At 42.5% G+C, this 14,173-nt stretch overlaps 1 protein-coding gene across 4 annotated transcripts in view; it reads right to left on the bottom strand.

Moving 5' to 3' along the window:
* LOC110488578 (rho guanine nucleotide exchange factor 37) overlaps positions 1-13,426 on the bottom strand; it is a 28,723-nt gene extending 15,297 nt beyond the window's left edge. The window contains exons 1-12 of one of the 4 annotated variants that reach the window (XM_021560846.2): positions 13,216-13,426; positions 11,403-11,608; positions 7,897-7,974; positions 4,908-5,311; positions 4,301-4,430; positions 3,201-3,348; positions 2,612-2,811; positions 2,337-2,467; positions 1,793-1,897; positions 1,232-1,345; positions 678-995; positions 101-229 (exon numbers count right to left, since the gene is read on the bottom strand). In XM_021560846.2, the coding sequence (XP_021416521.1) occupies positions 101-229; positions 678-995; positions 1,232-1,345; positions 1,793-1,897; positions 2,337-2,467; positions 2,612-2,811; positions 3,201-3,348; positions 4,301-4,430; positions 4,908-5,300 (1,668 nt within the window). In that variant the 5' untranslated portion in view covers positions 5,301-5,311; positions 7,897-7,974; positions 11,403-11,608; positions 13,216-13,426. Of the gene's footprint in view, positions 1-100; positions 230-677; positions 996-1,231; positions 1,346-1,792; positions 1,898-2,336; positions 2,468-2,611; positions 2,812-3,200; positions 3,349-4,300; positions 4,431-4,907; positions 5,312-7,896; positions 8,213-11,402; positions 11,609-13,215 lie in introns of those variants that run through there. The other 3 variants (XM_021560847.2, XM_036942712.1, XM_021560845.2) reach the window with 3 other exon arrangements.
* Positions 13,427-14,173: the final 747 nt, after the last annotated feature.

Raw genomic sequence — 14,173 nt, 5'->3', positions numbered from 1 at the left:
GGATGTATACACGCACTGTCCCTGGCGATGTTCCCCGGCAACAAGTCACATCACAGCCAACCAAACAACAGATTATAGTGCAGCTTCTGTTGGGACTGACCTGGACAATGGGAGCATTGAGTTGGTCCTCCACATTCCGACACAGAGTCTCCAGCATCCTCGCACCCTCCAGCACCGAACACTCTGCCCACTCCCAGAATGCATTAGGCTCCAGGGAACTGTGAGGGAGCTGCAAAGAGAGGTCAGACAAAACAAGTTTAGAAAGATAGTCAAGTTCAACTTCAGCTGCATCTCTGGCCTTGGGTATAGTTCTCACTAATCAATCACTGAAAGTGACAAGAAAACTGCAACACAACATGCTTATCTTGGCAAAGGAGAAATGCTCACTAGCAGGGACGTAAACTCATTTGTGCACAACATTTGAGAGAAATACGCTTCCTGTGCGTATAGAACATTTCTGGGATCTTTTATTTCAGCTCATGAAACATGGGACCAACACTTCACATGTTGCTTTTATATTTTTGTTCAGTGTATAAACAACAGACAGCAGATTCACTGGCTGAAATGGTTAATTGCAATGGTCAGCATTGGTCGTCCACAGCTACCCTTTACTAAAGTGTATCTTGCTACCCCCTCTAAACCCTTCTACAGTGACTGTGGTGTACCTACTACCCCACCTGCTGGGCAAAGCCCTGGAAGAGCTGCTCCATGTCTGCAGCCAGGTCCTTGTGCAGGCAGCTGAAGGCCCCCAGCATGCCCCAGAGCAGGGTGAGGGCCAGGCCATTGAACTGGGGCAGCTCGTTGAGGAGCAACGTGTTGATGGTCTTATAGGTGTTTGCCACCGCCTGCTCATCGTAGCTCAGACTGGGCTTCTCTTCGATCAGCTCGTAGTCAAGCAGCTTGTCCAGGCGCTTACGGATCAGGTTACGAGGCCCCACCAGCAGTTCTCGAAGGGCACAGAGGGGCTTGTGGACCAACGTCCTCATCCTCTTCTCCTGGATGTTGAGTGGGGGATGGGGAGAGGAAGAGGGAAATATTAGGAAATAGGGGAGGGCGATGGACAGAGGCATGAGGTCCGGGCAGTGCAATCTGAAGCCTGAAGGACATGTGGGAAAGTGAAACACGACCATGGGCGCAATTCAATAAAAATGGTCTGTCCTCCCAGCCAACTTATATTCCGATGCCCATTGTTGTAGCATGCATAACAAAGTGGTACTTTAGCTTGACTCACAAATGTAGGAAGTATCCATTGTCTCAATGCTGCTGTGATTTCCTTGTAGCATATAGCAGGCTTCTCGCCGTCCATGTCAAGGTCAAACTCCTCCGGTCGACAGCTAAGGAATCTCTGTAATAGAACGGTGGAAGAAAAGATGCCACACAAACTATATCTAGACATGGGAAACGCAAACAGAAAACTGAGGTAGTCGTCAGAAATGCATGGTTTATGACAGGCAGTGGCTGTTTGACAGTGGGGAGACTCTGCATTCAAATAGGTGCGGCAATGTGAAGGAGGCTGAAAACTTAAAACAGATTTTCTTACAACATCTTTACATTTTCAAATGCTCACCACTGAAACATGAGCCAAGGAGTTGTAGTTGACAGCTGGCGAGGAGGATTACCGATCCAACCGTGCTCATTATTTAGTGAGAAGAGGATGTCAAGCTAGAAGTGAATCTAAAGGGATCGGGCACTAATTGTATGTTGAGTGGAAAGCCAGGTGTAAACAACGTGATTCCAATGCTGTCATGGTGATGGTCTCCACGGCAAAGGGATGGGGTCTACAAAAGCTCACCTGCAGATGGCTGAGATACGTCTCCACATTTTCATGTAGCACGGCGATACCATTTTCAAGGAGATAGAAAAAGCCCTCCAAGGCATCAAACTCCTCATCAACCAACTGGAATTGAAACCCGAGGGAAGTTATTAAACAGCAAATTCAATTCATTTTTACAGAGATTTAAGAATGTTCTACCATCCATTGCTAAAAAGAGACCCCCAGAGCTTCAGTTTGTGACTTGATGAATAATATGTCTAAAAATGTCCGCAAGGGAACACTCATAACCATGTGACATGCCACCAGCATAGCACGTGTCATTGTATTCAACTACTCTCTACATACTTTATGTAATAAATGCTCCCCGGAGGTGTGAATCAAGGTTCGAATACAGCGAGACCTTTTAAGAAGTAAACACTGGTCATGTCATATGTTATCTCACAGCTTTTCCCATTCCCTATGTTTAATTATTAACCTAAAAGGTGCTGAAGAAGGGCGTGTAGCTTCATTTTATATGGCTGAGTGAACCTAACATCAGGAACAGGTACGGAAAGTGCCTTACCTTTGGTGCAATCCCCGTCTCATGCTTGATGAACTGACTCAGTCTGGCAGTCTTCTTTGCGATGCTGTGGCTATTCAGACGATTTATCTTATCCCTTATCGTCAAGGTTTCCGTCTTCTTGTATTTGTCGGCTGTGATGAGAAGACAAGAAATTCTAATATGGGTGTTCAGGAAAAAAAGGTAATGCCCACAATCTATCAATATCCTTGGTCTGAATAGTAAAACCAATCATAGGATTTGATTACAAGAACGTGATAGCCAGCATGTGTCCTCACCAACTTCTCGGAAGCGTTTGTACTCATTGATCCTGCAGTTGACGGCTACGGCGGCGTGGGCAGTCTGCTCCAGGAGAGAGTAGGCCGGGTGCCCAGGGTCTGTATGTTTCATGATGGTCTGGAGGAGAAGAGGGTAGCGAGCGATCCTTTGGACTGGCATCACCAGGAAGAAGCTCAGAGAGGTAGCATTCACCTCTGGCCTGTACACAACATAGTCTAAACGTGTCTTTTCTAGATTTGTAATGTGAGAAAGCTGCATTTTGACATCCGTAAAACATTTTTTTTTAAATGGGGTGTGATATTAAGGGCAATTTCAGTATTGTATTTCAATTGGACAATAGAGACAATGTATGGTACGAACAGGAATACAGAAAGTGAGACAAAGGTACATACATTCACCTCTGGCCTGTATCAACACATATACTGTGACAATACTGAAGGATGGACATTGTATTTCATTGTGAACAAAAGTTAGCCTGGACCCAGACGGGTTTGTGCTGTATGCCCTATTGGGTGTTTGGCATGAAAACGACCATAGATTTGGGGCCAGGATAGGAACAGAAATGCAGAGAGAGAGAGATAAACGTACGCTGAGGACTTGATGACTTTCACCATCTCAGTCCACAGGGGTTCTTTCTGTTTGTAGCTGTTCTCTAACGCTGTGACGGTGTTGTAGTTGGACAGGTACTCCTTGTAAGCCGACTCTATGTCTGTTGATAGACTGAGGAAGGCGTCACCTGAAGGGAATATGAATCAAGTATTTATGACGTGACATTAATGTACATTTATGCCTCCCATGCGGGTCCTTCATCCGTCCCCATGGAGCGTTGCTAAGGTGATTTGTCACATGCTCCGAATAGAACAGGTGTAGAATTTCCCGTGAAATGCTTACTTACGAGCCTTTTCCCGATAACGCAGAGATTTAACAAGTGATAATAAGGGAGCATAGCTTTCACCTGGATTCACCTGATCAGTCTGTGATAGAAGTGTTTTCTACACTCAGTGTATATTTGTCTCTCTAACCATTCTTGCAGGTTAGAGCTCTGCAGAAGATATGAATGTTTGAACACCTAGCCGTCCAGCTGCTGAGCGAGGTCAACTAAATAATGGAAAAAAGGAACTCTGACACGCCGGCACTCTTGTTTACTCCACATTGAAATATAGAAAGGGCAAACAAGGTCGCAACAGAGAGAGGGAGTTTGTTTTTCCCATTATTTTGCTGACCTCTCCAAGCAGCGTGACTGCAAGGTGTACTGTATGAAGTGTTTGGTTTGCAACACCACAGAGAGGAAATGTGCTAATAGGCTTTTAATACACGCAGGTATGTAGTACACATAATGAGAAGCAGCTGGTACCAATAGTCCTGTGAAACAGAGGTGGTTGACGTGAGCCTATTCTTGAATAGCCCCATAGAATTAGTAGGTGGGGTGGTGCAGGTGTGAATATGTTACTAAGTACCTGTGAGTAAGAATCACTAGGTGTGATAGTGTATGTTTGAGGTGTGAAGGTAGACCGCCATGGTAACAGTCCTGCAGTACTGCTCCTGTATGGCTCAGTTGGTAGAGCATGGCGCTTGCAATGCCAGAAATGTGGGTTCGATTCCCACGGCCACCCATTAGTAAATGATTTTGATAAAATAATCTGCTAAATGGAATATATTGTTATTATTACTGTATTGTTGCTACTTACACAGGGTCTCCAGGAAGAGAGGATCATGGGGCGTGACCTGCTTCTGGTCCAGGAGGCTGAGGAGGCGTCCCGACACATCAATCACCTCCTCTATGTACAGGAACATGCTGTCCAGGTTAGGCAGCTGAGGCTGTGGTGGGGAGGATGGTACACCATTTATCATAACGACTTTACTTTTCCACAAAGGGAATCATTCACCCACCACTACTCTACCTCCTCCTCCTATCCACCTTTCTATCCCTTCTCCTCCCTGTCTCTCACCCTCTGCATCCTCCTCCCTCTTTCCGTCCGTCCACCAACAGTAGCCCTCCTCGTCATTACCACTGGCTGATGCATAGACAGGCTTGCCTTCCAGCCCATAAAATGTGATTTCATCCTGTTTTTACGAGACTCATTTTAAGCACAACCTTTTATTCAAATACATTTGATGATATGGCAATTTAAATACCTTCAGAGACTGGAAAGGAAATATTGCCTGGTGCTTCAAGATAACCATTCCTTAGAGATTTGTCTATTGACTTTAGACCCACTAGGGTCCATAGTTTTCCCCGGTCAAGTCACATGGTCAGGAAACTCGTAGCCCTGTGCAGTGGTGCAGTAGAAGTACCTGTAGTTTCTGCAGGTTGCTCCTGATGGTGCAGGTGCAGACCTGGAGGAGTCTCAGGTAGTTCCTCTCTGTGTAGATCAGCTCCTCTGTGGCCAGGAGCTGCCTCTGAGCCTCTCTCTCAGCCCTCTCCTTGGCTGCAACCTCCTCAGCCGCAGCCTTCTCTGATGCATCCTCTGCTGGCGCCTCCACAAACACAGTCATCTTTGATAACAGCGAGAGACATATAGGGTCCCCCTCTGTGTCCACTGCCTCACACTCATCCGCTGTTCCCTCGCTCACCTCCGACCTCTTCTCTTTGGCCTCAGCTCTGGGACTTAGAGAAGGAGTATGGTTTCGTGGAGCTGGGGGAGCCAGGGTTGGGGTAGCTGGCTCAGCCCTCACTGGGCTTTCCATGCTGAGGCTGTCTGTCAGAGAAATAGAGGGTTAGCTCCATGTGGGGCCTGAGGTCTATATCCCACCCAGTAGTAGCAGCCAGTGGCAGGGCTATTATAGTGGGTCTGAATGGCTTATACTCTGCATTGTTTCCTGCCCTTTGAGCTGGAACACCATGTGTTCACACAACATGGTCCTGCTTTTACAAAGCTGTTGCTGCTAAAGCAATTTCCATTTTGAGCAGATTTCAATCAATGTAATCAGGTTTACAGTGCCTTGAGAAAGTATTCAAACCTCTTGACTTATTCCACATTGTTGTGTTAAAGCCTGAATTCAAAATGTATTAAATTGTTGTTGTTTTTATCACCCATCTACACACAATACCACATAATGAGAAAGTCAAAACATGTTTAGAAGTGTTTGAAAATGTATTAAAAAAAAGAAATATCAAATTTAGGTACTCAACCCAGAGTCAATACTTTGAAGAATCACCTTTAGCAGCGATTACTGCTGTGAGTCGTTCTGTGTAAGTCTCTAAGAGCTTTCCACACCTGGATTGTGCAACATTTGCCCATTATTCTTTTCAAAATGTTCAAGCTCTGTCAAATTGGTCGCTGATCATTGCTAGACAACCCTTTCCAAGGTCGTGCCAAAGATTTTCAAGTAGATTTAAGTCAAAACTGTAACTCGGTCAGTAATATTCACTGTCTTATTGGTAAGCAACTCCAGCGTAGACTTGGCCTTGTGTTTTAGGTTATTGTCCTACTGAAAGGTGAATTCATCTCCCAGTGTCTGGTGGAAAGCAGACTGAACCAGGTTCTCCTCTAAGAATGTGCCTGTGCTTAGCTCCATTCCATACATTTTTTTATCCCAAAGATCTCCCCAGTCCTTAATAAAGGTAAATGTCACCAATTTTCAACTTAATCATCTCCAGCACCACCAACGTAAACATGTGAAAATGGCACGTTTCAAAGTTTTGTAGTGTTTCCAATGACATCGGTGTGCATAGGCATGGCCTTTTAATTGGTGGATGTCACTGTAAACAGCTTTCTTACACTCTTTTTTACAAAAAAAAATATAGACGTGACATTTTCACATAATATGTTGATGTTGGAGCGGTGATGGAGATTACATTTCCTTTACCGATTACAATCATACCCATAACATGATCCAGCCACCACTATGCTTGAAAAATATGGAGAGCAGTACTCAGTAATGTGTTGTATTGGATTTGTCCCAAACATAACACTTTGTATTTTGAACAAAAAGTGAATTGCTTAGCCATATTTTTTTTTTTTTAGCAGTATTGCCTTTTTGCAGTAGTATTGCCTTTTTGCAGTAGTATTGCCTTTTTGCAGTAGTGCCTTTGCCTTTTTGCAGTAGTATTGCCTTTTTGCAGTAGTATTGCCTTTTTGCAGTAGTATTGCCTTTTTGCAGTAGTATTGCCTTTTTGCAGTAGTATTGCCTTTTTGCAGTAGTATTGCCTTTGCCTTTTTGCAGTAGTGCCTTTTTGCAGTAGTGTCTTTGCCTTTTTGCAGTAGTATTGCTTTTTTGCAGTAGTATTGCTTTTTTGCAGTAGTGCCTTTTTGCAAACAGGATGCATGTTTTGGATACTTTTTTATTCTGTACGGGCTTCCTTTTCACTCAGTCAATTAGGTTAGTATTGTGGAGTAACTACAATGTTGTTGATCCATTCTCAGTTCTCTAATCACAGCCATTAAACTCTAACCGGAAAGTAACCACTCTGGGATTTCACCATGAGCCCAATGGTTACTTTCCTCTCCAGCAACTGAGTTAGGAAGGACGCCTGTATTTTTGAAGTGACTGGTTGTATTAATACACCATCCAAAGTGTAATTAACTTTATCATGCTCAAAGGGATATTCAATGTCTGTTTTTTTAACCCATCTACTGTACCAATAGGTGCCCTTCTTTGCGAGGCATTGGAAAAACCTACCTGGTCTGTGGTTGAATCGGTGTTTGAAATTCACTGCTCGACTGAGGTACCTTACAGATAATTGTATGTGTGGGGTAGAGAGGAGGTAGTCATCCAAAAATCATGTTAAACACTATTATTGCCCACAGAGTGAGTCCATGCAACTTAAGCACATTTTTATTATTATTATTTAGGCTTGCCATAAATGGTGTATTGTGTGTAAACCAGTGACAAAAAAAATCTCAATTTAATCTATATAAACTCAGGCTGTAACACAAAATGTGGATGAAGTCAAGGGGTGTGAATACTTTCTGAAGGCACTATAGGCACCGTCTTTGACTCATTCATGTTATGGGAATACTGACTAGAAATGTGTGGAGTGACAGTCAATGGTTGCGATTCAGCAGCGAAATTACTTGAAAAAAATGTTGACTTAACTTTTTTGTTCAGTGGTGAACCACAGCTATCAAAACAAAGTGATCTACCTAATGAGTCATAATGTTAATTAATAAAAGTGGTTAGAAATACAGACATTACATACACACACACCACCATTACAAAACAGGTCTCTGGATTACTAGTTTAATAATCCAACATCAACAACAACAATCTCACCTCAGGCTGAAAATATCAGGTTCTCAGTGACAGTGCCAAGCAGAAAACAACCATTAAAGCATATTACCTTGAGAAGAGGCCTGGGATCAGACCCAGCAGGGCTGGCGGGCCAAAGGATTGTGCTGCGGTTGTTGCCGTCGAGTGCCTGGCAAACACACCAACATAGAGACTGGTGTAACTTTCTCCACTGACTCACTCACTAACAGAGCTGTGGCATGGGTGTGAGTGGAGGCTTGTGGGGGAATGGGGGATGGGAGGGTCAGCGGCATGGGATGTTTGTTGGGGTAAAGTGGGAGGCAGATAGGGAGGTTGTAGGCTTTTAGCAGTGTGGAAAGGCCTGAGCACACACACAGCACATATCCTCTCTGTGCTGAATAAGCTGATTGACTGCAGCAGCCGGTGAAAAGGGAGGGACGCCTGCTCAGGAGGAAGCTCATTGGCTGGCACCCATTCAAGAAGAAAGGATGGCCCGCCAGTAGAGAGACAGCACCATGCAGATTGATGTTTTCTCACAGGAAACAAAAGCTCATAGGGAATTCAATGCCAATTGCCACCCAAGTAATGGTAAAGATTTTCCACTTGTAAGAATTTAGAAATGTGTGAGTACAAGACAAAATCATATGGAGTTTACAGTAAATGTTTATCTTGAGGGTGATGCAATTTGTCAGTTATTTACAGAGAAACAATTCAACTAACAAACATTTCAGGCCCAACAAGGAACTCACAAGCACTGAAAGAAAATGGATCCGAGTTGATAACATTGGAACTGGGCCAAGGAATGCTGCGTAAATTGATGAATTAACAGTTCAGTCATCATTGTGATGACTTGTAGTTGTTAAACAAGTACAGGTGATAACTCATTGCTAATTTTACAACAGGAAACAGCAATAATGTGTTAAAACTTAAATATATTCCATTGACCAGGGAGGAAACTTGGATTCCAGGGATAGCAGGATACTGAATGGCTGATGGGTCGGTCCTAATGATCAGAGGATAAAAATATGTTTCAGACTAAATATCCTCCACTCATCACATCATGATTATCTTCCTTTTTTACTTTGTTTAGGTCATGGCCCATTTCAATGTACAGTATAGCAGATTGTAGAAGAATTACAGTAGGCCTACTACTTCTACAGCAGTAGATTGTAGTACTAGTATACAGTTGAAGTCGGAAGTTTACATACACCTTAGCCAAATACATTTAAACTCAGTTTGACACAATTCCTGACATTTAATCCTAGTAAACATTCCCTGTCTAGGTCAGTTAGGATCACCACTTTGTTTTAAGAATGTGACATGTCAGAATAACAGTAGAGAGAATGATTTATTTCAGCTTTTATTTCTTTCATCACATTCCCAGTGGGTCAGAAGTTTACATACACTCAATTAGTATTTGGTGGCATTGCCTTTAAATTGTTTAACTTGGGTCAAACGTTTCTGGTAGCCTTCCACAAGCTTCCCACAATAAGTTGGGTGAATTTTGGACCATTCCTCCTGACAGAGCTGGTGTAACTGAGTTAGGTTTGTAGGCCTCCTTGCTCGCACACGCTTTTTCAGTTCTGCCCACAGGATTTAGTCTATAGGATTGAGGTCAGGGCTTTGTGATGGCCACTCCAATACCTTGACTTTGTTGTCTTTAAGCCATTTTGCCACAACTTTGGAAGTATGCTTGGGGTCATTGTCCATTTGGAAGACCCATTTGCGACCAAGCTTAGACTTCCTGACTGATGTCTTGAGATGTTGCTTCAAAATATCCAAATAATTTTCCATCCTCATAATGCCATCTATTTTGTGAAGTGCACCAGTCTCTCCTGCAGCAAAGCACCCCCACAACATGATGCTGCCACCCCCGTGCTTCACGGTTGGGATGGTGTTCTTCGGCATGCAAGCCTCTCCCTTTTTCCTCCAAACATAACGATGGTCATTATGGCCAAACAGTTCTATTTTTGTTTCATCAGACCAGACATTTCTCCAAAAAGTACAAGCTTCGTCCCCATGTGCAGATGCAAACCGTAGTCTGGCTTTTTTTAATGGCGGTTTTGGAGCAATGGCTTCTTCCGTGCTGAGCGGCCTTTCAGGTTATGTTGATATAGGACTCGTTTTACTGTGGATATAGATACTTTTGTACCTGTTTCCTCCAGCATCATCACAAGATAATTTGCTGTTGTTCTGGGATTGATTTTCATTTTCCGCACCAAAGTACGTTCATCTCTAGGAGACAGAAAGCTGATGTCTTGGCTGATTCCTTTTGATTTTCCCATGAAGTCGAGCAAAGAGGCACTGAATTTGAAGGTAGGCCTTGAAATACATCCACAGGTACACCTCCAATTGACTCAAATGATGTCAATTAGCATATCAGAAGCTTCTAAAGCCATGACATCATCTTCTGGAATTTTCCAAGTCGTTTAAAGGCACAGTCAACTCAGTGGGTCAACTTCTGACCCACTGGAATTGTGATACAATTAATTATAAGTGAAATAATCTGTCTGTAAACAATAGTTGGAAAAATTGCTTGTGTCATGCACAAAGTAGATGTCCTAACTGACTTGCCAAAACTATAGTTTGTTTTCAAGAAATTTGTGGAGTGGTTGAAAAACAATTTAATGATTCCAACCTAATTGTATGTAAACTTCCGACTTCAACTGTAAGTAGTAAATTAAGGAGGATCAAGTTATGAAATAGGTGGAATTAGAGTATAATAGCTAAAGAGAGGTGTATTCTCCATGTCTCCAGATTATATCTTCAAACTAAGGGCAACCGTGGTATGGCGGAACACAGCCACTCCATTGAATTGTTAGTGGTTGCTTTGCAATGCTTGCAGTTAGCCACTGACTCCTTCCTGACATAAATATTGTTGACATTTTTCCAACTTGTGTAATCTTTATGTCCAATGGCCGATGAGCACTTTATCTATAATTTCTCTTCATTATTTCTCTTCATATGACAAGGATTAAAACGATTTTCCAGTAGATTGTCGACTTGATTCATGATGATGACTGCTAGCTAAGACTTTGAAAGTGAGATGATGACAAAATGTGGGGCTCAAATCAGGTGGGGTTCTGCCCTGAATGACGGGTCGCCACTGAAACTGATATACAGACAAGCCAGTGGAGGCTGCTGAAGGCAGGACGGCTCTTAATAATAGCTGGAGTGGAGTGTAATGGCTGGAATCATTCCATTGACTCCATTTCAGCCATTATTATGAGCCAACCTTCCCTCAGGCCAGTGTACTGAAGGTCGGGTTGATAACACTTGCCTGTGGATATTTTGTATCAGATTACCTCAGAAATAGGGACAAAAATCGTCAGGTATAAATAAAGTTGAAATGAAGTTTGTTCAACATTCTGATTTGTAATGGGACTGTTCGGGAATGCTGAGCCTTACATGCTGACCAAACCGCTCGCGCATGTGCGATCAGGACATGCAGGTTGAAATATCAAAACAAACTCTGAACCATTTATATTAATTTGGGGATAGGTCGAAAAGCATTAAACATGTATGGCAATTTAACTAGCTAGCTTGCTGTTGCTAACTAATTTGTCCTGGGATATAAATATTGTGTTGATATTTTACCTGAAATGCACAAGGTCCTCTACTCCGACAATTAATCCACAGATAAAACAATAAACCGAATTCATTTCTCGTCATCTCTTCTTCCTTCAGGCTTTTTCTTCTTCATTGGACTTCATATGGTGGTTGGCAACCAACTTTACGGTGCATTACCCGACTGGAGTGTGGATGTCAGTTCATCTTTCAATCACCCACGTGGGTATATGCTCCTAAAAACCAATGAGGAGATTTGAGCGTCACAAATAGAACCAAGTTCTATTTTAGCATCTGGCCACGTAGACGCTTGCGAGCGTGTAAATATTTCACTCTGATAAGAGGCAACCCCCACCTGTGCCAATTAGCCATCTAGCATGCTCCGAACACCTATGTTTAAGCTAACTGTGGAGAAAATGTAGTTAGTCAACTGGAGACACAGTGTATAGATCTGTCCAAAACTGCAGCATTAAGTGTATATTTATTATGTTAAAGATTATTTCTTGCTGATATGAAAGATATCATTGTTTCAAAAACAATGAGACGTTTCCAAACGTTAAAACAGTGTTGGAATAGTAGTTTGTGGGCGACTAATGGCTAAAAACCAGACAGTACATAAGGAGAAGGGTTTTCGATAAGTAGCTATTCGAGCACAAGATGTAGGACTCCCACAGTTCACAGCACAACTCCAACTACAAGATCAGCACTCACAGAGAAATCAACGGGTGTGTTCTTAAATTCACTCTACAGTGTCAGATTGTGCTCAAAGCATTGTAGTCTTTCTTCCTCCCAAAGCAGTTAATCCCAAACCACACCCCGTTATTCAGAGGGACGTTCTACTACGCAACCATTGGCTAGCTAGCGTTGTCTCACTCACAGGCGATCAGTGACCGTGACCTTCCAAGGTAAGGATGGAAAATGTAATATAACAATTAGAAACCTACCTTAATGCAGGCCTATTATTATCATCACGTTTGGTAACATTTGCCCATGTATTTATTTTCAGAGTTTCAATGAGTTGTCAAAATTTCTCAGAACTCTGCTGAATTCCCTCAATTGAAAGTTGCTTATTATTCATAATTTCTCAAATATGAATTAGCTAATTATTCAGTCGAATACGCTATGCTACAGCCATTGAATCGATCTTTGAGCATTAAGGGACGTTAATGGCTAGCTCGGTCCACGACATTGTGTTATTATAATTTTTCAATCTTGAAATTCAAGGGAAAATGTTATTAATCAGTGACTGAAATTTCGCGCTACGTGATATCCACTTCCGGACTTGGAGAGCGCCCCGTTATTCACGGGGCGTGGTTTTGGCTTAACTGCGTTGGGAAAAAAGAAAGACGCGTTCGGTCTGAACTCTCTGGCCAAGGAGTAGGGTTGATGCGAGCATTCTGATCGGTGGTCACGCACCCAAGATAACTGGCTAACGTTGGTTAGCTACTTCCAGACACAAATGAGAGAACACCTCACTCTGACCATGTTATTTGACCTACTAGCAGAGCTGGTTAGCCTGTTTTCATGTTATCTAGAGCGTTGGTGACTAACTGTGCTGCTGGCAACAATTGATTTACGCTTTTTGACGATGTTTACTGACGCTGGCGATAGTCAATGGGCGTGGAGCATTCTTAAATGCATCAGTTGTTATGCGCTCTGGCACACAGACGAGTGTTCTGAAAACGAGTAGATAGCCAGTTAATTTACCAGCGCACCCAAAATTGTCTTTACCCTAGGGGATTAAATAATCCTCTATAATATTGTGGAACTACTGTGCGATAAAGAGATCACATCGCTTTTAGAATCTGTAACATGGCGACACTGTCACAAAACCCACGCTCACCTTAACACTTATTGTTCGTCTTTGAACCCTCATTCACCGGAGTGGTATACTACGAAGCAAGCTAGATCTACTCAGGCGTTTCTAAAGCTAGTTAGCTTCACATTGCAGATCAGTCTCCATCTGTACTACGACCGTAGCTATTGCTCGTCTGCCTGTTGCTAACTCTAGCAGGTTTATAACTGCGCATATGTTGCAGGTGGCTAGTCGAATGCCGAACTCTTCAATTAATACAATGCTAAACCATGCAGCCTGGTCTCATAGACTAAACGTAGCATAGTAAACTGAATCCGGGAACTCATAATAGTGTATTATACAACAGGTGGGTTGTATATAAAACCGCATTCCCATTCGCTGTCTGTTCCACAAGTTACTACCGGCTAAATATATGACATTAAAATACCTATTTACTCTGTTCCATTTCACTGCGGCAATCCACTGTCTCATCAGCCCAGCCAAGCAATATATAAAATTAATCTCCACTATAAAAAGCACAATATCTCACATTTCTTTTAGACTAACATTTAGTTTTCAACAGCGGAAAGACTGTATAAACCTTGCTGTCTGTCTCTCTGACATTTGCAACATTGTTTTAATATTCACATTTGATATCCAGCTGTCCCATAGTAATGAACATGTCTGGATGAGATAGACAGGCAGGCAGCGATTCTCACCCAGTCGAAATCATGAATCAACTGGCATTATTTTTATGGCTAGCGTTAGCCACCTAGGGAACGTTAGCATTACCCACCTAGCTAATGTTAGTGTAGCCAACTTGCTAATGTTAGCCACAATATATTGGAATTCGTAACATATATGTTTTGCAAATTCAAAACATATTGTACGAATTGCAATTACAAACATATTACATAAATTGCAATTCTTAACATGTCAAATGAATTGTAATACGTAACATAGTGATGAAATGGATGATGGATATTGTTGTGACATGAATACCATT

Source organism: Oncorhynchus mykiss, chromosome 14, assembly GCF_013265735.2.
Source record: "Oncorhynchus mykiss isolate Arlee chromosome 14, USDA_OmykA_1.1, whole genome shotgun sequence".
Lineage (NCBI taxonomy): Eukaryota > Metazoa > Chordata > Actinopteri > Salmoniformes > Salmonidae > Oncorhynchus > Oncorhynchus mykiss.
This window is presented reverse-complemented; position numbering and strand designations above follow the sequence as displayed.